Below are 19,560 nucleotides of genomic sequence, written 5' to 3' on the forward strand. Positions count from 1 at the left end.
ACTGTATTATGACTATTATATACTTTTTAACAAGCTGGGATATTCGAATTAAGAATTTCACTGCGCTGTTTTGAATATATGACTAGCCTTTTTCTGTCTTTCTGCCTTCTTAGGAGACTAGACAGTGTTGTCCTTTAGCTCACTGGAGATCATTTCGGGGCTGTAAACCTACAGTAGTCTTAGCTTTATTTAAATAACAGCCTTTTTAAGGAATCCAGATTCTTTAAAATTTTTCAGAATCTGCCGCCTTTTCTTCTAATTCTGATGCTCTGCCCTGTCGTACACCGTCTACCAACTCAAATGGGGGGATTATAGCCCTGTGTGTAAAATGTTGGATTTCTGTTCAAAAGGTCATGAGTTCTAATCCCTGCACTGCCAAGCTCCCACTGCTGGGCCACTGAGAAAGGTCAAGCATCATTCCATTGAGAAACATGAAGCCAGCCAAATGTATTTTTTTTAACTGCTTCATGATGCACCACAGAGCAGCGTAACACTGTCTGGCCTGTTCTGCATATTTAGGCTCACACATTTACCTTTATGGCATTTTAGGCAGACGCCGTTATCCAGAGCAACTTACATTTATCTCATTCATACAACTAAACAGCTATGGGGTTAGGGGTCTTACTCATGGGCCCACGAGCTTTGTATCCAAAGTCCAACGCCTTAACCATTAAACTACCTCATAGATGGCAACGAGTGTTGTAATTGACAGGGGAGAGAAAGTATCCCGACTTTTCCCATTCAGAGATCATGGGCAATTTCGCTGGCTTATCCACAGATTGAATTGAATCCTCTGCTACTCCACATGTGAGCAACGTTTAGACTTTAAAACATCACAAATGGCACCTAAAGCGAATACATTAGACTTAAGAAAGCCTTCGTAAGCCACAGTGTAGTAGCTCGACTTATTGTGCTAGGGGCAATAAACAAGAAATAAACAAACTGAAGTTGACACTTAATACAACGTAATGCAAAAAAATGCAAGTGATCCAAACCGACTGTTACAGGTCAGAGCCGAAGCCTAAAGTAGACCCGTCTGAATGTCCTCCCTCGTATAGCGAGAACTCGGCTGAAGAGAAGCTGATGTTGTCCATAGCGGAAAACTTCCACACTCAGTACTCCTACCTGTACCCCGACCGCAAACCACTGTTACTCTTCCCAGTCAATGAAGTTGGAGTGCAGGTGAAGTATTTACAGCAAAAAGTCACTAAATAACCACACACTCTATTCTTTGCTATTTTGGATTAAAAATGGCAGCTAGATGGTTTTAACACTCTCCTTACAACACTGCATCTCTGTTCCACTTGAGACCAGGTTTCTAACGTTGTTCCTTTTCTTGTTTCACTGTAACAGAAGTTTGTGAGCACCACGCTGCGGCGTACGCTTATACCCTGTCCCGAGGTGTATGACTGGCAGGGATGTGCCAGTTTCATCGCCGACTTTCTGACTTTGGAGAGCTTGGATTGTCTGACTGAAGTGGTGAGAACTACTACTGCTGCTAAATATTTCACAAAAATGCCCACATCTCTTCAATGTATCAGTGGATGAGCTCACCTGACAGTGTACACCAGGGTTCCCCAAACTTTTTCAAGTGAGGGCCACATTGTTTTTCCTTTCTTTAATCGCGGGCCGGGTCGGTCTGTAGCAGGAAAATGAGACGGCCGCAGTGACTTCCAGTGTCATTTTGGAGATTTTATTATGATTTAATGTATTTATTATGCCTTCTTATGCTAAATTAGTTTATTGTTTTGATTATTTTGTTATGCACCATGCAGACAACCTATTAAAAGAGCATTATTATTATTATGCCATTTTTATCATATTCATTGTTATTGAAATCAAAACATCTAATTATGCATATGGTTGGTGGGTGACTAACAAATAATAAGGCAATGTTAATAACTAAGGGAAATTTAAGTTTGAAAGCCAATCTTTATTACCAAATACAGAGGTGATATGTGTAAAAAAATACAAAATATGTCCCTGGCAGTGTTAGAGGGTGTTTCCAGATGTGGGGGCGGGCCATAGTTTGGGGACCCCCTGGTGTACACCAAAGAATTGCTGCTGTACTTATTAAGTCTGTCCTGCGAAATACTAAAAGTATGGCAGTATAAGTACACCAGATATCCAGTTCACATTTCTACAGAGAGTCCAGATTATTTCTGACTATATACGAGTCATAGCAGAGCAACATTTATCAGTATACAGCACGTGTTTGATATGTGATCTTTTTAGCCGAAGCAGCTCTGCTCTTCGACGTGGGTGGTGCAAACCCGGAGAGGCACATGTTTCGAGTACTCCACCTTGCTCTGCAGTTTATTGCTAGGCGCAGGCTACAACGCCTTCTGTGTTAGCGGCTATGCAGTCAAAGAGATGTGCTTGATCGATCTGAGCCACCAGGAATGTCCACTTATTAAACCTCAGGACACGGTGAGTGATCAGGTGATCAAACTGGAACTTCCGCACCGTATCAAATGGTGCGTTTCATTACAGAGAAATAGATCAAGTATCATGGTATTTGTGTGTAGGTGAAAGGGAAGTCACCTGAGAAGGAGGAGGAAGTGCAGAAGTACAGGGTGAAACCTGCAAGAGAACTGAAAAGCACCTTTAAGCAGCGTCAGGAGGAGAAAAATCAGCAAGAGGGACGCCCACCGCTTGCCGAACAGCAAAATGCTGAGAGTCTAAAGGAGGTCAGATTTAGGGGACTCAAACAGACTGTTTCGCACGTTTGTGTGTTGTATAACGGAGCATCTGGGATGTGGACGCTTAGTGGTAAAGGCATTAGATTTTGGATCTGAGTTCAAATCCAAGCTATACCAAGCTGTCATTCATGGATCCCTGAGCAAGGCCCTTTTTCTCGAATTTATAAATGAGATAAATATAAGTCGCTTTGGATTAGGGCGTTTCCCAAATGCCATAAAAGTAAGCATCCTGATATTAGAAAATAATAGACGTGATAAAGGCAAAGGTCATCCCAGTGTGGGGTAGAATCTTTTCCCACTTTTGTCTTAGCAGCGGTCTCCATATACAGATGGTCCCTAAGTTACGTGGCTTTACTTAGTGGCTTTATTGGAAATATTGTTTATGTCATGGCTTTGGCTTTGTACGTTATAAGAAATGTAACAGATTTATTTTGATTTTTTTCCCGCATGAGCAGGACCGTCCCTCAGATCCACTACATGGCCAACGGGTTCACAGCTGGGTTCTGGTTCTAGCAGGGAAACGTGACATATCAAAGAACTTCTTCATCGACCCGCTCTCTGGCCAGAGCTTTCCTACATCCAGCTCATGTTTCCTCGGCATCGAGAGCATCTGGAACCATGAAAACTACTGGGTCAACATGCAGGACTGCCGCTCCGGTTGTACGGTCAGTATGTGTGGTTAGTGTGTGTACAGTGACTGACGTGTTTAATGCGATTTGTAAAAGGAATTACATTTTGTTTTAACTGCATTGTTTAAAGTTATTTTCTATTTTTATTCCACGTCATGATTACATTTCATCTGGTTTTTGTTTTTGGCTGTGTGTCTTTCAGGGGATGACATTTGACCTGCGAGATGATCTAACATGGGAGTACATGTTGTGTGGCCCAAGTAGCAGTTCATCAGTTGCCAGTCCTGACATAGAGGATGAAGAACAAGACGAGCAAGATGATGTAAAGAATATTGTCCTTCACACACCTTTCATTCATAGCGTGTACTCAACACCGGCTCTTTATTCAGACAGGATTACGCTCTAAATGTATTTATGGCTGTATTAGAAGAGATCTAAAACATATTTCTTGTACATGATTATCATTATTCACTAATTAACCTAAGATCAGGAGCGACAGTGCATCATGCATCCAGAACATTCCAGTTTAATCTGTTTTAAATAGAATTAGACAAAGATACTCAAAACTGATCTTCAAGAATGTCAGAAGGTAGATGATAGCTCAGTGGTTAAGACATGGACTCTGAATCCGACGGTCACAAGTTCAAATCACAGCACCGACAATTACCACTGGTGGGCCCTTGAGCAAGGCCCTTAAACCATAACTGCTTAGTTGTGAGTCGCTCTGGATAAGGGTGTCTGCCAAATGCCAGAAAAGTAAATGTCAAAAATGTTCCATAGGAGCATCAAATAATGATACTAAATGTTTTTACTAAAAAAAAAAAAAAAAATTTCTCTCCGTTTTGACGAAATTATAGCTTTTTGAAACCGCGCTCCAAAGTGGATGAATATGAAAACACAGTTTTTGAAACGACACATTTTTAGTCATTGCTACGACATTTCAAAGAGCCGGAAAGTAAATAAATTCCAGCCGGAAATGGTGCAGGTCGAAGCATCTTAGGTTTTGCTCATGCGCCGTTTCAGTTTGGAGGAGGAACTTTTGGGAAACGTTCAAAAACGATAGTGTGCAGACGCAGCGTTTTTAGACGAAAACAAAGTTTTTAAAATGTATCCAGATTAGTAGAGATGTAGCCTATGTGGGCCACTCGTGGGCCTTTTAGCAAGGCCCTTAACCCTCTGTTTTTCAGTGGTGCTGACTCTGCACTTCTAACATCCTAAAGAAAGAATTTTGCTGTGCTGTAATGTACATATGAAAAGCAAAAAGCACCTTTATCTTTGCACTGTCACATAATTAGCAACGCATGGAAGCAGATGCAAGTGCAGATAAAGTAATCAATTTAATAAGCAGAGCAGATCATTCCAAATTGTAAGGTGAAAATCATCAACAAACAAGCAAACGTCAGTTGATTTAGGAATCCATAGGAGCAAAAACAATAGGCAAGTTAGTGGGGTTTAAGAGATCCAAGGTACAAACGGCTCGATAAGTTTTTCGATAAGTCACTGAGAACGCTACTTTAAAAAGAGATGGAAGAGGAATTCTCTTTTATATAATGGTGCGGGAAATTGGGCACACATGCTTAAATAGTAATTCAGAGAAGTAGAGAAGTGTGTTGACTGTGAGTTGCCCTCTGTGTCGGCCATATTGGAAGACTGTGGTGGTTGCTGGGAACTGGAGTCCCTGGAGCCTGTGATCAGACAAATTGTTTATTTGAGGTTCTTTGTGGTTCCAACAGCCCACTATATTGTAGTAGTAATAATAATAATAATAATAATAATAATAATAATAATAAGGCTAATAATATTACAATTGTACTGGGGGCTGATGCAGTCTTAGGATTTCTCAAATTTCATATAATACACAAATAAATACAATTTAAAAAAACAAAAAACCCACTAACTTGTCTTAAACAGTCCTAAATAAATTTTAGTTTCTTATGACTTATGACTGTATAATTTGTTAATGTAAAACCAATGATCCTTTTTAATGATCATTTTGGGTTTTATTTTCTGCAGGAGACAGAAGAGCTTGATCTTTTTAAGATGCCCCGGTCTTGGGTTACACAAATCCACATCTCAGAAGAAGGTAACTTTTTGACCTTTAATAACCTCAGCACACCCGGTCAGTCCTATAGAACATGTCGTGCGATGGAGTGACCTCTTTGACCTTTGGCGTTTACTGTTTGCATTTAAAGATATGGAAAGTCGTTTCCCTGGTGGGTCGAAGCTTATCCGTTACAGGAAGGCCACGCTGGAGAGATTTTCCCCTTACCTTCTGAAAGATGGATTAGTCACAAGACTGACTACTTACGATGACCTGGAATGTGAGTTAAAAAAATAATAAATTGGTTCTATTTTTCCAAAATGTGCATAAATTCTTCAGTCAATGGTTGATCTTTTTTTGTTTCTTTTCATTCATCCTTTATCTTTCCTTTTGTGCAATGTGAAGACACTCAGCCCAACACAGTGAAGGAGTGGTATAAAAGCCGACAGGATAAACTCCAGGAGAGGGAACTGAAGAAAGCTTCCAATGTCACTACCGAGCATTTCTCACCAGGAAAGAGCTTCTGTCTAAAAAGTACATTTATTCCTTTATTTATGTAAACAGAGGGCGTTACACTCAGTTACTATCATTGATATGACTCATATAATAATAATATTATTAATAATTATTAATTTACTGATGACTAATTATTAATTATTATAATTCATGCTTAAAATTTTAATGAAACTAATAACAGGGAGGACATACATGCTGAAAAGTGTCTCACTCTGTTTATCAGTTAACAGCTAGGATATGAATAATATTTAGGAAGATTTGATTACACCCGATCTGATCTGTACATCCATCATTTCCATTCATCCATCCATTAATCAGTCTTTCCAAGTGCCTGTTCATCTAATTGTCCAACATCCATTCATCGATCCGTCTCTTAGCAGTGGTGGACAGTAGCAAAGTAAATGTCATTTGTTACAGTACTTAAGTAGTTTTTCCGTGTATCTGTATTTTACTGAGGTGTTTCCATTTTTACTACATTTCAAAGTAAAATTTCTTACTTTCTACTCCACATTTTGTAAAATCAGTCGTTCTTTATTCTTTTCGTTCTGTTATTTATGAGGATAAAAAGTAACTGATCAAACACGCAGCAAGCCACCAATCAGTGTAACGCTGTTTTGAACTTGTTTTGATTGGCGCTTGATTCTTTCTACTGATCACCAACATACAGTTCAGCGTCAGTTCAACATCAAGCAGAACATTTAGGGAGGAATAAATGATGAAGAAACTCCAAACTCACCACAACACACGTGACCTCATTTGTACGATTTTTGTGAAGTAGTTAAAAAGAAGGTTTTGGGCTCCTGACCATTTGAATAGAAATCAATCAGTGTTTGAGTTATTAATATAATTCTATTAATAGATTGGTGTGTTAAGAGTCTTTTCACATAAACTGAGTTGATTAAGCAAAGAGTCTTTGCAAAAATGATAACAGGAACATTCTAGCCATAATAAATCATAGCACTTTGGATACATTTGAAGGCAAATACTTTGGTACTTTTACTCAAATGAAAGTTTAAAGGGACACTTTTACTTTACCGAGTGTATCTCTACTTTAACTCAAGTACATGGTTTGTGCACTTCGTCCATCTCTGTCTCTTAGTCAAACAATCTGTTCTCCTATCTGTCCATCCAACCATTTATTACTCCATCTAACAACCAATTAACCAAACAACTACCATAATATCCGGACTATAAAGCGCATATTTAAGCCGCACCCACTGAATTTTTAACATAAATAAGCCGAGCCTGTCGATAAGCCGCAGTCTACACTAATGAACTTTACACAGGCTTTAACGAAAGACACGTTACACACAGTAACACACAGTAACACACAGTTTTTTTAGTATTTATTTACATTTTAGAGTTTAAAGCTCATTACTGAGATTTGAGCTGAGATTTTCGTCTCTGTGCAGCTCACAGGTACAATCTCCAGGTCCCTGAGACTGAGCGTTTCATGGAGTTCTACAGTAAAATACGAGATGACAACTTGGTCACTAGACTCAAAACACATGAGGAGATGACCGAGACGTTTCACGGCCGCCTGGACTTTCTCTATTATCGACACGTCATTTACAGACCTTTGGAGCTGGCACAAAAACATGGAGTTCAGCGACCCATTCAGGTTTCCGTAGAACACACACCCCCACACACTGTAAAGTACTGCAACCTTTTACCTGTTACAGACCTACACACCAGTCACCAATATTTTCTTTACGGTGTAACATTAACCACTTTAGCATGGCATTAGCAAGCAACATTAACACACCATAGCTACCTAATGGATCCTAATGGAACTATGGCAATAATATGTGTGCATGTGTGTGTGTGTGTGTGTGTGTGTGTGTGTTTATGAGCAGAAAATTGTAGTGAAATTCCATAGAGATCAATCCAAACCAGCCAGCAGTGATGTGGCCGAGCTAATATTCCAGATTTCGCAGAATAAAATCGAGGTTATGTATCATCTAGAGGACGACAGAATCACTCCAAATTTTGACATCTTTGAAAAACCTTCCAAACCTGATGACCCAATTTCAGACAAGATGTGCTCCAGCTTTCAGGTTTGAGTGAACAACCTAAAAAACAACACTTATCTGCCCTCTAGTGGCCATTTTATTATTTACAATAGAAGTATACTTTTTGTTGCTTGGTTTATTTGCATGATTTGACTTTTTCAAGACTGCTTAGAAAGTAAAAAAAAAAAAAGTATCCATGTCTATTTTAGTTTTACTTTTCATTCGAGTGGAGCTTGAATCGTTTTCATTCTCTTCTTTTCATTGTACATGGCAGGTGACAGATCTGCTTGAAAAAAACTCTCCGAAACTGAACATGCACCAGACCTTTGAGTTACTAATGGAGATGGAGGAGAAAACGTTAACCAGTATCAAGGCCTCTGAGAAAGAAGTAATAATAGAGACATTTTTTTTTTTTTTTTATATTAATATATAGGGGATGGCATAAAAGTGATCGATGTGCACCCTAAGTGATAACAGCTGTATCATGTTTGACAGAACCATGCAAATGTGTGAACATGGTATTGTCCCTTGAGAAGATGTACTCAAAATGGTAGCTGAAATGTGAGGGGTGTACTCACTTTTGTGAGATAGATCTATATATATATTTATTTGTGTGTGTTTGTAAGGTGAGGGACATCCTTGAGGTAAGAGACCAGGAGGAAAGTGACATTGAGATGAAGATCTCCTTTTATGACATGGCCAGGAATGAGAAGGCACGCCAGCATGTGGAAACTCAGGTGAGGCGAACGATCAGCGACAAGTTAACCAGCCATTTCTGTACCGACCTCCAAGATCTCCAATGAGATCATTCGACCCAGCATTGTGAAATAACTCAGTTCTCAAGCTTTGCCATTAATGCTAATTTTTTTGTACTGTAGAAACAACTGGCCCAAGAGAAGCAACAGAAGAAAGAATTCAAGAATTTGGACATCTTGGCTTCATTCCTGGCTCAGTGGGGCGACCCGGAGACCCTGACCAAGCAGCAGGCGGTGCAGATCCATGCGAACTGTCTCGAACATCTAAAGCAAAGATCTGTAGACATGGCCAACCGCATTCAAGCTCGATATGAAAAGGTGACAGGGATTTTTTAGTTTTTAATAATAGTGGTCCAGAAATACATTCCAAAGCCGTGCTTCTAACGCTCTGACTGACCTTCACTGTGTGTCTGTGTGTGTGAGCGTAGGAAACCGAGGAGCTCCAGCAGAAGCAGCATTGGTACCAGAAGAACCGGTTCAACTTGACCAAACAGGACGAGGAAGAGTATTTGGCCTACTGCTCAGAAGCCATGTTCAGGATCAGAATTCTGCAGCTGCGTCTCAGCCGGTACACACAGTTCATCTTTACCTCAATCACACTGCTAGTCCAGAACAAGACTGTTTTCTAGACAATCTAGTGGTCGGGGTTCTAGTTATTACGTGCTTCACCACAGCATGTTTTTCTGTGTGTTTCCTCGGATTTTGACTTATTTTGCAATTTAATTATTAGAATACATTTGAATGAAAGCCGTCTCCAAGTCAACACTGTAATAGAATTATGAGCATAAGTATGGCATGTGCTCTTTTTTTTGAGCATAGCATTCCACATTAATAACCTCCACTCCGCTGGGAAGATGTAGATTTTGGAGTGTATTTGTGATTATCTGCCATAAGGGGTGTTAGTAAAGTCAGGTGCTGATGAAGGTGATGTGAGGAGACCTGGGGTGCAGTCAGAATTCACATTCATCCGAAAGGTCTCAGGACACTTTAGATCTTTCTCTCCATGTAAAGCAGATCTTCATGTGCACAGGGGCATTGTCATGCCGGAACAGGTTTGGGTTTTCAAGGTTAGGTGAACACTAAATTTTATTACAGCACATCCAAAGACTTCCTGTACAATTGTGTGTAGCTTTGTGTAACAGTTTGGAGAAGAACCACATATGGGGAGAAAAAAAAAAAAAAAAGTTAGGTGTCCCAATACTTTTGGCCAGATATTTTTTGTATATACACACACACACACACACACACACACACTGTATATGGAGAGTAAAAATGAAGCCAGGATAAAATAAGTTTTCCGTATATTGTTTAACATTAGCTTCAGAAAGCTGTGTAGCTCGACTGTGATTAATAGTGGGTTTTATTTTTTTGTTCTTTGTAGACACAAGGACAGCAGTCCACAGAAGTATGTGTCCCTGAACAAGAGGCTGAGAAAAGACTCCAGACTGATGCTGCACCTGGTCACACCCCAGAACTAAAAGTGCAGCCTGATTCAGTTCCACTAGGATACTGGTCCGTATTTGAGCCATTCAACATTATCTAACGTGTCCACACATTCAAATAATCCTATTTTTTCCAATTCAACAAAAACTGATCATGTTCAGCTTTGCACATGCAGTAAAGAATTTTTTTTTGTGGTGTTTTTCAGATTTATTCTATTAGCATTGTGCATCATTTCTGCTCACTCCGACTCTGTGGAGGAGGAAATCTCATCCCCGGAATAAAGTGCATCAGATACACTAATGGTTTTGTTCTTTTTTGTTTGTTTTTGCAGCATAAAATAATCCAAACGATCTAAAGTCATCTTCTAGTTTGTTATATTATATAAAAAAAATCTTTATTGCCATTTTCACTATAGATTATACACTTAAACTTAACAACACTACTTGAATGAAATACAAAAAAAAAGAAAAGAAAAAAAGATGCATCAGAATTGCCAACATTCTGCTCCCAAGTGCAAGATGTCGGAATATTAATAAACAAAAAAAAGTCATTTATTATTAATAATTAAACAGGGCTTATTAATGCAAACTATTTACAAGTCACATCAAGTACTTCATGCCATGCTCCATAAATTACGTAAGAGAACAAAAATCCTTCAGTGGCAGAAAACTGGCGAACGCTAATCGCAATCCTGGTGGAGACCTGGAGAGACAGGAATTTGCCTAAAATGTTTAAATAATAGAAAAAAAAAAAAAAAAAAAAAGACAAGCGAGGAAGTCTGGACATCTCCAGGGAACACATATTACAGCACATTTGCACATCTACTGTAACCCCTAAACATGACACAGGAAAACCTGGAGTGGTTAACAACCGTCAGTATATACAACAACAACAACAACAAAAAACCTGAAACAGATGTGCACAATACTTAAGCAAAAAAAAAAAAAAAAGCAGTTTACTTCATATTATACAAAAAACCTGTGGTTTTATTGATTTTTTTTCTTTTCAATATGTTAATCTATACATAAACCAGACCTGAAAAAATGTCCGAGCTCAGAGCAGTGGTGAGAAAAACTAGCGCGATTCAGCAGAGGTTAGCGGTTTAGCTAGCTGTAATTCACTAGATGCAAGAGGAGGGGAAATGGGAGTGGTGTGTGTGTGTGTGTGTGTGTGTGTGTGTGTGTGAGCTCGTCTCTATTGGCGGTTACTCTTGATGCGCTCGAGCCTCTTTTTGAGGTCGTCGAGGTTAGAGGCAGGTGAGGAGGCGCGGCCCGGGCTGTGTGAGCGCGACTGCTCTTGCTGTAGCTGCGACTCACGCGACTCCTTCAGCTGCGACAGCTTGCTGTGAAGCATGTCTGTGGAGGAGGCCAGGGGAGGCCTGGAGAGCAGGGAGGACAGGGGACGCTCATCTTCCTGCTGCTGCTGCTGTTGCTGCTGCTGCTGTTGCTAAGGATGAAAAGAAAATTCGACTTTTGTGGGGGTTTACATTCACATCACTACAACTATTTCCAAACAAAATCTTACATTAGATAAAATTAAAAAAAAATAAAGGATTGACTGGTCAATCGAAGAAGTGTTGATTAATGAAGCTGGGATGCACACTGCATTTATATTTACACCATTTGGCAACCCTTACAATTACAGCAACTTACAGTTCTTTCATTTATACTGACCAGTTGAGGGTTGAAGGTCTTTGGTGAGCTCAAAAGCAAAACTCAAACACGTACTTCAGCTGCTCACCTCATCGGTGTAAAGTAAAACTGGCCACACACTAATTTTTCATCACATCCATCCACTCTTGTGAAAAGATCAAAGCCCAAAAATATGGTAGTATTTGATAGTGATTCGAACCTTCGAGTTCTCGAGTCCGTGGCGCTGCCGGAGGATTTTGAGTCTCTCGTAGTAAACGGCAGGTTTTAGATCCTCCCCGTTACTGCTGACTGACATGGAGCTGTGGTTGGAGGGGTACGCAGTGTCCACGCTGTGCTGTGGAATCACTGGATCAGGACAAGAGGAGTGAACAAACAAAATCTTACAGGCGAGCAGAAGAGATGCACAATAACAATTACTCCAAATCGGACATCTTTGGAGTATCCATGGTGATAAAGTGATTTAACCATATGTGTGTGTGTGTGTGTGTGTGTGTGTGTGTGTGTGTGTGTGTGTGTGTGTGTGTATCTCTCTCTCTCGGCTTTAGAACAGTAAAAATATTAATTAAAGATGATACAGTAGCATATGAACCTGTGAAGAAAACAGTGTAGCATCATCAGCTTGTGTGTGTGTATATACCAGAGGAACTCTGCAGCCGGCTTTTCCCCTCCCGCTCGGACTCGATCATACGGAGGCCGCGCTCGACGTAGCTCTGAAAAAACTGAGATGTGTTTCTCAGGAAGGGCTCCAAGTCAGCGTCGGAATACTTCTGCTTATACTCGTAGAGCTCCGTCAAGCCCTAAAAGAAAGGGGGAGAGAGAGAGAGAGAGAGAGAGAGAGAGAGAGAGAGAGAGAGAGAGAGAGAGAGAGGGAGGGAGGGAGGGGATGTCATGCTCTTACTGCTTGACACTTGAAGCACGAGAGTGTAAAGATCTCTCACCTCTTTAGTGTTCTCTTTTGAGCCGATCTTTTTGAAGATCTCGGAGAGAATGTCGCTCACTTTCGCTTTGATCACTTTATCATCCTGTCAGGGGAAAGTCGAGAGAGCGTTACAATCATACAGTTGCACTTTAAACATGTTCAATTTACAAATTAAACCCTGAATTCGCTTCAGTGATGCAGTTCCGGGGTTTTTTAAAACGAATGAGCTTCAATGGGCTGAGATTAAAACCAATAGTTTATGCAAAATAAAGGGTTTAATATATACACGTGGTGACGTACTGATCGTAAGGCTGTTTTCTCAAAATTCTGGTCCGACTTGACGCTGAAGAGATTTCCTGAATGTTTCACCACCCGCCTCAGATGAGCCTCCAGTTCGGACTCGTTTCGGTTCTCGATCATGGACAAATGGTCCAGTATCTGTTTAAACACAGCAAACATTACATTATTTCCTATTGAGGAACAATTTTTGCTTTAAATCCATTGGAAACTTATAATATAAAAATATAAATACATAACTATCTATGCTAAATGGAAAATTGTGTACCAGCGGTCGACCGATAGTGGATTTTACCGATAGCTTGGTTTGATAACCAATAAAATCAATCGATTTTTAAAAAATGGATAAAAAAAAAAAACAAACAAAAAAAACCCCCACACAACACCTACTGAATCATGAAAATGTGCTAAAGGAAAAAAATAGGAATGAATGTTTTATTAAATTATAAATAATACATATAGCCTGGTGTGTAAAAACAGACAGCACGTCACATCAGTGATTCGCCTCTAGAGGCCGCTCTCGTAATGACAGCGGAACCGAAGCTGGAAAAACTATAGGTATGGATTTTTTTGGGGAAAATTGGTCGACCTTTATTGTGCATTACCCTACACACTATGAACTTCTCATGTTAACCTGATACTGATGTAGTACTGGGAACCTGAACATCTCCTACATATTACAATGAAACCGCACAAAGGCTGTGTTTATACCTTGGCCCCAGTGAGCTTGCAGAGTGTGTGCAGTAAGGTTTTCAGGGTGCGATGCGACACGTCGCTCTTCAGCTGCTTCAGCTTCTCTTTAGGGAAAACCTTCATGAAGTTATGAACGTCCAGCAGTATGCGGTCCAGGTTAATACTGTTAATGGTCTCGGGCAGGAATCGGATCATTCTCCATAGACACTGTATAGATAAGCGTATACAGAGATCACACACAGGTACACACACACACACATACAGAGGATTATTATATGTGCAAATGGTTACCTTCATGACGAGCTCGGAGAACATGGGGGATCCTGCGGTGGAGATCAGGCTGTCCTGCAGCAGCACCAGTAGAGCACTGCGATACACAACACATATCATAATCAAAAGTCCAGAAGTTACAGATTTGTTCTAAAAATCAGACACCTTCCAAAACTACTTAATAAATCGAATAAACAGGACAGAAAATACTGAGTAAGTGCCAAGGCAGAGCAGCTGGTACAGAACATTAATGAACACCTTCGGGCCAATTAGAATTGTGTATGACAGCCTTGTGGTACGTTTTTGTGTGAAAGTTTTTTTTTTTATGCTAGGTGCTACATTTATTTTTGTTCCCCTCACCTCAAGATGTTGGTTTGATCAGACTTCTCCAGCACTCGCACCACCAGCAAGTTGACTGATCGGATGAGCTGCTGGCCGTCCTCGATGTCCTCCACCCGCGAGTCCAGCATCAGTGTGATGAGGCCGTGCATCAGATCCTTAAGCACACCCATCGATGCCTCCCGTGCCAGACTCTCCATAGAGAACAACTAAAGACACACACGTTCACTAAGCACTGGTCTGAAATAATAGTTACTGTTATCAGAAATAAGTACCCCGTGTCCTCCTGAGTCAGTTATACTGTGCTATAAGAGTTTAACAGTTATAGCTAAGGATAGATGAGATTATATGAATAGATCGGTCTCTTACCGAGAGCATGTTGCCGATAATGCAGCTGTACAGTTTGAAGATGTCCCTCTTGTCCAGCCGGTCGTCAGCCATGTGCGTGTTGTAGATCAGGCGGAGCTGCATGAAAGTGGCGATCAGGAATTGGTCTATGTGGCCCGACATGGCTTCCGCTTTGTCTTCCTGCCGCAGTACTTCGTCAATCTGAAATGAGGGGGAAAAAATAATCATGTATTCATAATTAAAGAATCCTATTTCATAGAGTTTAAAAATTTGGTTCTGAAAACTGTAAAATGTGCACTAAAGTCAATTATAACCAAGTAATCTTGCTGTGCTGACATCTTATAAGACCTGTGATAAATAAAATTGTATATTAAACATTAAGTACCGTTAAGTCTCCCATAATGCATGTCGAATTCAGCATTTCCACATCAGCGTTTAACTAAGGTGTTTAACATATGAACTTGACAAAATTCACAAAAAAAAAAAAAAACTTCAAATGTCCAAGACGAGAAACATCGACGCGAGGCGCTTTAATGAAAAATGGAAACACAGTGTCGGTGGTGAAGCAGTGCAACAGGCATATCACTTTGAGACCAAACACGATCACCGCCAAGAAAAACCAACAAACTGATGAAAAAGGAAAAAAAAAAGATTTAAAAAGCAGACTAAAATGGCACATTTTTGTAGGAGCTTGCGATTATTTGTCGTTCTGTAGTTCTGCCCTTCTCGACTGTGACCAAAAAAAAGTTTTGAAATTTTAAAATTTGCTTTGAACAAAGTTGACTTTGAAGAAATAATGTAGGATTCTTAAACTAAAAAGGATTTATGTTAGAGAAAGATTTTTGTTACTTAAATAAGTACTAATCAAATATAGAGACAGTTAATTAACAACATGTTAAGGAGTAGTTACATTTATGAAGTCTTACAGTTCTTAAAGTTACAACAGGCCCTTCGCCATGATGCTGGCATTGCCCTCGGTGAAAACGAGTCACATAATCAACATGGGCATGAACAAATATGGATGTTTTATGCAAATAAATGTTTATTATTAGTGAAACCAAACTCAACAAAAGAGCATAAAGACAAAATGTTCCTGTAAATGTTTAATGCAATTATGGTGTTTTAAATGATGCAAGTCATCAGGACACCAAACGTCCTCTCTCTCTGTTTCCACACGGACGCTTTTAATTGCCGGACGTGTGCAAAATGGCGGATTTTGCTGGTTTATTTGAGACTTGGCGCATCAGTAAAACAAAAGTTTACTGATTATTATTTATTATTATTAAAAAAGGACGTTGTAAAAAGAAAAAGAAAAAAACTGCGTTCAAGGTTTTACCTCTTTTATATGTATTTATTTATATTTTTAATAAAAAAATGGTCGAACAGAAATGCATGATGCATCGATCACGTGTAAATAAATTGATTGCCGTTAAAATTAATTCGTGTTAACGTGCGCGCACACACACGCACTTAAAAACTTAGAAATATAAATAAGAAGTAGATGTGGTCTGTAAGTCGTTTTCTGAAAAGGCACGGCCTATAATATTTATAAGTTATATAATAAGCTCAAAGCATACGTGACATAAGTTCTTACCTGTGCCAGGGCCTGGATACTGGTATTAATGTCGCCGCTAGCAACCTGCGAGATGACAAAGTTGATAGTGGAGGCTGTGCTGTTGTGAAGGTCGTCAAAGTGTGGAGAGACAGAGCGTATCCTGTATAAGAAAAGTACACAGATTCACACAAAGAATTTAACAACAGCTTCAAAAGATCACCGTCATATTGAGTTTTGCTAGTTTTGTTTTTAATGTATGAAAAACCGATGCTCAACAGTAAACTAGGGAAAAAATAAGCGGAGATCAGATACGATGTGGGATGGCTGAGACTATGTGGTGGAGAAATAGACTATATATCTGCTGCAAAATTATGGGCCTGTTGATACCTTTTATTGTATGATTAAAGAACATTTTTTGCCCAGAAACGGCTTTTTCGGGTCTGTTACAATGGCGTCGACTAAAACCTTTGCACGTAAAATTTTAATCTACAAGCTGTTGACAGGTTAAATGTTCCTGCTGTAACAGAATTGACTCATTTCTAGATGGTTATGGGTTCCTGCAGGTCTTTCTTCTGCTTCGAAAATCTGTAAAAACTACATGCATGAACTGTATCGAGATAGTGGAACCCCATGTGACCGTGTCCATCACCCCAAACAACTAAACCCTTCCTTAATGACCGTCAGCTGTGTCAGTGCAGCATACTTACTTGGGCTCTGGGATCATGACGGGCTCGAGGAGCTCATCCAGTTTGTGCTGCACGAGATCGGGGAAGTCGCTGACGCGCGTGTGGTCGTTCTCGATCATGTCCAGGTCGAGCTGGAACTCCTTGGGGATGGAAGGCACCGTGTGCTCAGAGTGAGAGTTCTGTGATCGGGCTTGACTGGTAGAGGAGCAAAAAATGAATAAATAAATAAGGAAAAATACTTTCACACCTTCATACACAGACACAGACTTCAACAAACAAAGAAACAGAGGGAGAGTGAGTTAAACCGGGAAACACGTAGCTGCAGGTCCTTGTACACTTTTCCAACAGCTCAAAGTGATTATACACAATCTGTACACTGACTGTTACTCACTGTCTTAGAGTAGATCATTGAGACTCGACAAACGCTAAAAGCTAGAATTATCCTGGAACGTTGGATTGCAGTGCAAAAGGACTGGGAAAGCATCAGAACGCATGTCGTTACCTGATATGAGCATGGATTACATTTTTTTTTTTATTCAGTCTGCTATTTGTGTTACAGGACTAAGACTCTGGGTTGGTGTTGCGTGCCTCGGGAAAAGAACCTAGGACGAGTCGGCAGTACTTACATCCTATACGTGCGATACATTATTCTGTCCAGGGAGAGCAGCGAGGAAAGAAAATCATAAAGAAGAAAGACAGAAGCTTAAGTTTAGGAGCTAAAACATGCAATAAAAAAAAAGAAAGAAAAGAAAGAATCAAAACACAGGAACAGTGTCAAAATTCTACAAAAAAACTGCCCAGACCCACTAAGACTGCCCTGTTATTAAATAATAATCCAGTTCATTCCATTAATATTTAGCCATACTTTTTTTTATAGGCTGAACATACACTTTATTGACAAAAGTATTGGGACACCCGACCTTATCTGCCACGTTTTTCTCCACACTGTTATCACAAAGCTGGAGGCACATAATTGTGAAGGTCGCGGTATAATAAAATTTTGGAAACCCAAACCTTTTCCAGCATGACAGCCCCTGTGCACAAAGCCAGCTCCATGAAGATCTGCTTTTATAGAGTGGCCTGCTATAGAGCTCTGCTCTCAACCTTACTGAACACCTTCTGGATGAATTGGAACACTGACAGCACCCCTGTCCTCATCTACCTCACCTATATCAGTACCTGACTTTACTAACACCATTGTGGCTGATGAGCACAAACCCCTATAAGCACACTCCAAAATGTGGTGGAACATCTTCCTGGAGGAGGGAATTATAAGAGCAAATTGGGACTAAAAGTGGAAGCTCAAAAAGCGCATGCCGTACTTATGACCAGGTGTCCGCAAACTTTTGGCGATATTGTATTTCAGTATGTTTTTGCAAATGTGTTCAATTTCTCATGCATGTTAGCTAGAAAGCTCAGCAAACGCAAATATCTCAGGCTTACAATATTAAGGTGTGCTCCAGTTGCAAAAAAGAAGATGTTTTCAGAGTGCAAGGAACGACCTACACCGGACAAAGGAACCTACTTGAGTTTGTTCGGCACCTCCTCTTGGGCAGGTTTGCGTGTGAAGGTAGCGTTAGGATTGGTAGGCTGCTCCCTCTGTGCTTTCTCCTGTTTGGTTGAAATGGCCGGTGCCTTCTTAGCCGATCGCTTGATCCGCTCCTCCAGCATGCTCATCTCCTTCTCCGAGAGCTGAGAAATATAAATATATTAATTAGGGGTGACCCCCGAATAGTCGAAGATTTGATGCTATGATATTAGGAGCCTGATTTGACGGCTATATGGGGGTTGCGCAACATCCGATTTCACATAGAACTTACTGTTTTCTCCCAATTAGTTAATATACAGCCTATAATTCTGACTATGAAAAATCTTTAAATCAGGATAATAAAATCTGGAAGCCATTATACTTCGATATCAAGAACGATCTCGAAGCTCCAAAAGCTTCTCAAGCAGGAAGCTGTAGTGTTGTCTTACATTGCCGATGAGTTTGAAGACCTGGTCTCCGCAGGCGTTGTAAGCAGCCACCACTGTATTGAGCGCTGCGTTGCGAACTGACGTGTCTCGATCTCCGATGTGAACGGCGATGTCTTTCAGGGCCTTGGCGGGTGTGGGCTGGCACACGTTCATGCCATAATTCTCGATAAGGCACCCGAGCTCATCGAGACATTCTGTGGAAGTCAATCAAATGGAGTGGAATGAAAAACAATTCATCAGCAGAGTGCAAACTATAACTCTTCAACTTTATTTGGATCAAAATAAATCAAAGAAGCAGTTTATTACATTTTAGAGCCTGCTGCAACTGACAGGAAAACTATACGTCTTCCCCGTCTGTCTGTAACTGATTTAAAAAACTGCAATATGATACAGACTGTACTTTAAATGCTTACTGAAAGTTGAGAATATTTATTTGGTTGGCTTCTGGATTTAATTTATGTTGCAAGTTGGATTTCTTGATTCTTCTGTTCTGAAAGTGACAAGTGGAAATACATTTGAAAGTCTGATAGGTCAGTGGTTTCAAGCCCCATCACTGCCAAGCTGCCACTGTTAGGCCCTTGAACAAGACAATTAACCTGGTCTGCTCCAGGGGTGCAGTATCATGACTGACCCTGTGCTCTGATCCCAGCTTCCTAATATGTTGGGATATGTGAAGAAATTTGAAGTTCACCGTGATGTAATGCGACATGTAACAAATCGATCAAA

At 40.2% G+C, this 19,560-nt stretch overlaps 2 protein-coding genes across 8 annotated transcripts in view; one reads left to right on the forward strand and one right to left on the reverse strand.

The window, feature by feature from the left end:
* ccdc135 (coiled-coil domain containing 135) overlaps positions 1–10,398 on the forward strand; it is a 23,113-nt gene extending 12,715 nt beyond the window's left edge. For 2 of the 4 annotated variants that reach the window (XM_046849132.1, XM_046849134.1), the window contains exons 3-19: positions 1,008–1,182; positions 1,354–1,479; positions 2,236–2,430; positions 2,529–2,690; positions 3,158–3,367; positions 3,534–3,654; positions 5,343–5,414; positions 5,524–5,652; positions 5,778–5,906; positions 7,301–7,509; positions 7,745–7,945; positions 8,175–8,288; positions 8,527–8,637; positions 8,779–8,973; positions 9,084–9,223; positions 10,037–10,167; positions 10,304–10,398. In XM_046849132.1, coding sequence (XP_046705088.1) covers positions 1,008–1,182; positions 1,354–1,479; positions 2,236–2,430; positions 2,529–2,690; positions 3,158–3,367; positions 3,534–3,654; positions 5,343–5,414; positions 5,524–5,652; positions 5,778–5,906; positions 7,301–7,509; positions 7,745–7,945; positions 8,175–8,288; positions 8,527–8,637; positions 8,779–8,973; positions 9,084–9,223; positions 10,037–10,133 — 2,386 coding nt within the window. In that variant the 3' untranslated portion in view covers positions 10,134–10,167; positions 10,304–10,398. The remainder of the gene's footprint in view (positions 1–1,007; positions 1,183–1,353; positions 1,480–2,235; positions 2,431–2,528; positions 2,691–3,157; positions 3,368–3,533; positions 3,655–5,342; positions 5,415–5,523; positions 5,653–5,777; positions 5,907–7,300; positions 7,510–7,744; positions 7,946–8,174; positions 8,289–8,526; positions 8,638–8,778; positions 8,974–9,083; positions 9,224–10,036; positions 10,168–10,303) is intronic. The other 2 variants (XM_046849131.1, XM_046849135.1) reach the window with 2 other exon arrangements.
* Positions 7,573–19,560, reverse strand: part of ckap5 (cytoskeleton associated protein 5) — a 38,940-nt gene continuing 26,952 nt past the window's right edge. For 2 of the 4 annotated variants that reach the window (XM_046849127.1, XM_046849129.1), the window contains exons 32-45: positions 18,835–19,028; positions 18,383–18,549; positions 17,484–17,507; positions 16,879–17,052; positions 16,211–16,331; positions 14,638–14,817; positions 14,290–14,477; positions 13,951–14,026; positions 13,678–13,866; positions 12,970–13,107; positions 12,689–12,772; positions 12,388–12,547; positions 11,950–12,095; positions 10,626–11,544 (exon numbers count right to left, since the gene is read on the reverse strand). In XM_046849127.1, coding sequence (XP_046705083.1) covers positions 11,293–11,544; positions 11,950–12,095; positions 12,388–12,547; positions 12,689–12,772; positions 12,970–13,107; positions 13,678–13,866; positions 13,951–14,026; positions 14,290–14,477; positions 14,638–14,817; positions 16,211–16,331; positions 16,879–17,052; positions 17,484–17,507; positions 18,383–18,549; positions 18,835–19,028 — 2,093 coding nt within the window. In that variant the 3' untranslated portion in view covers positions 10,626–11,292. Of the gene's footprint in view, positions 7,735–10,625; positions 11,545–11,949; positions 12,096–12,387; positions 12,548–12,688; positions 12,773–12,969; positions 13,108–13,677; positions 13,867–13,950; positions 14,027–14,289; positions 14,478–14,637; positions 14,818–16,210; positions 16,332–16,878; positions 17,053–17,483; positions 17,508–18,382; positions 18,550–18,834; positions 19,029–19,560 lie in introns of those variants that run through there. The other 2 variants (XM_046849128.1, XM_046849130.1) reach the window with 2 other exon arrangements.

This window comes from Silurus meridionalis, chromosome 5 (assembly GCF_014805685.1).
Source record: "Silurus meridionalis isolate SWU-2019-XX chromosome 5, ASM1480568v1, whole genome shotgun sequence".
Lineage (NCBI taxonomy): Eukaryota > Metazoa > Chordata > Actinopteri > Siluriformes > Siluridae > Silurus > Silurus meridionalis.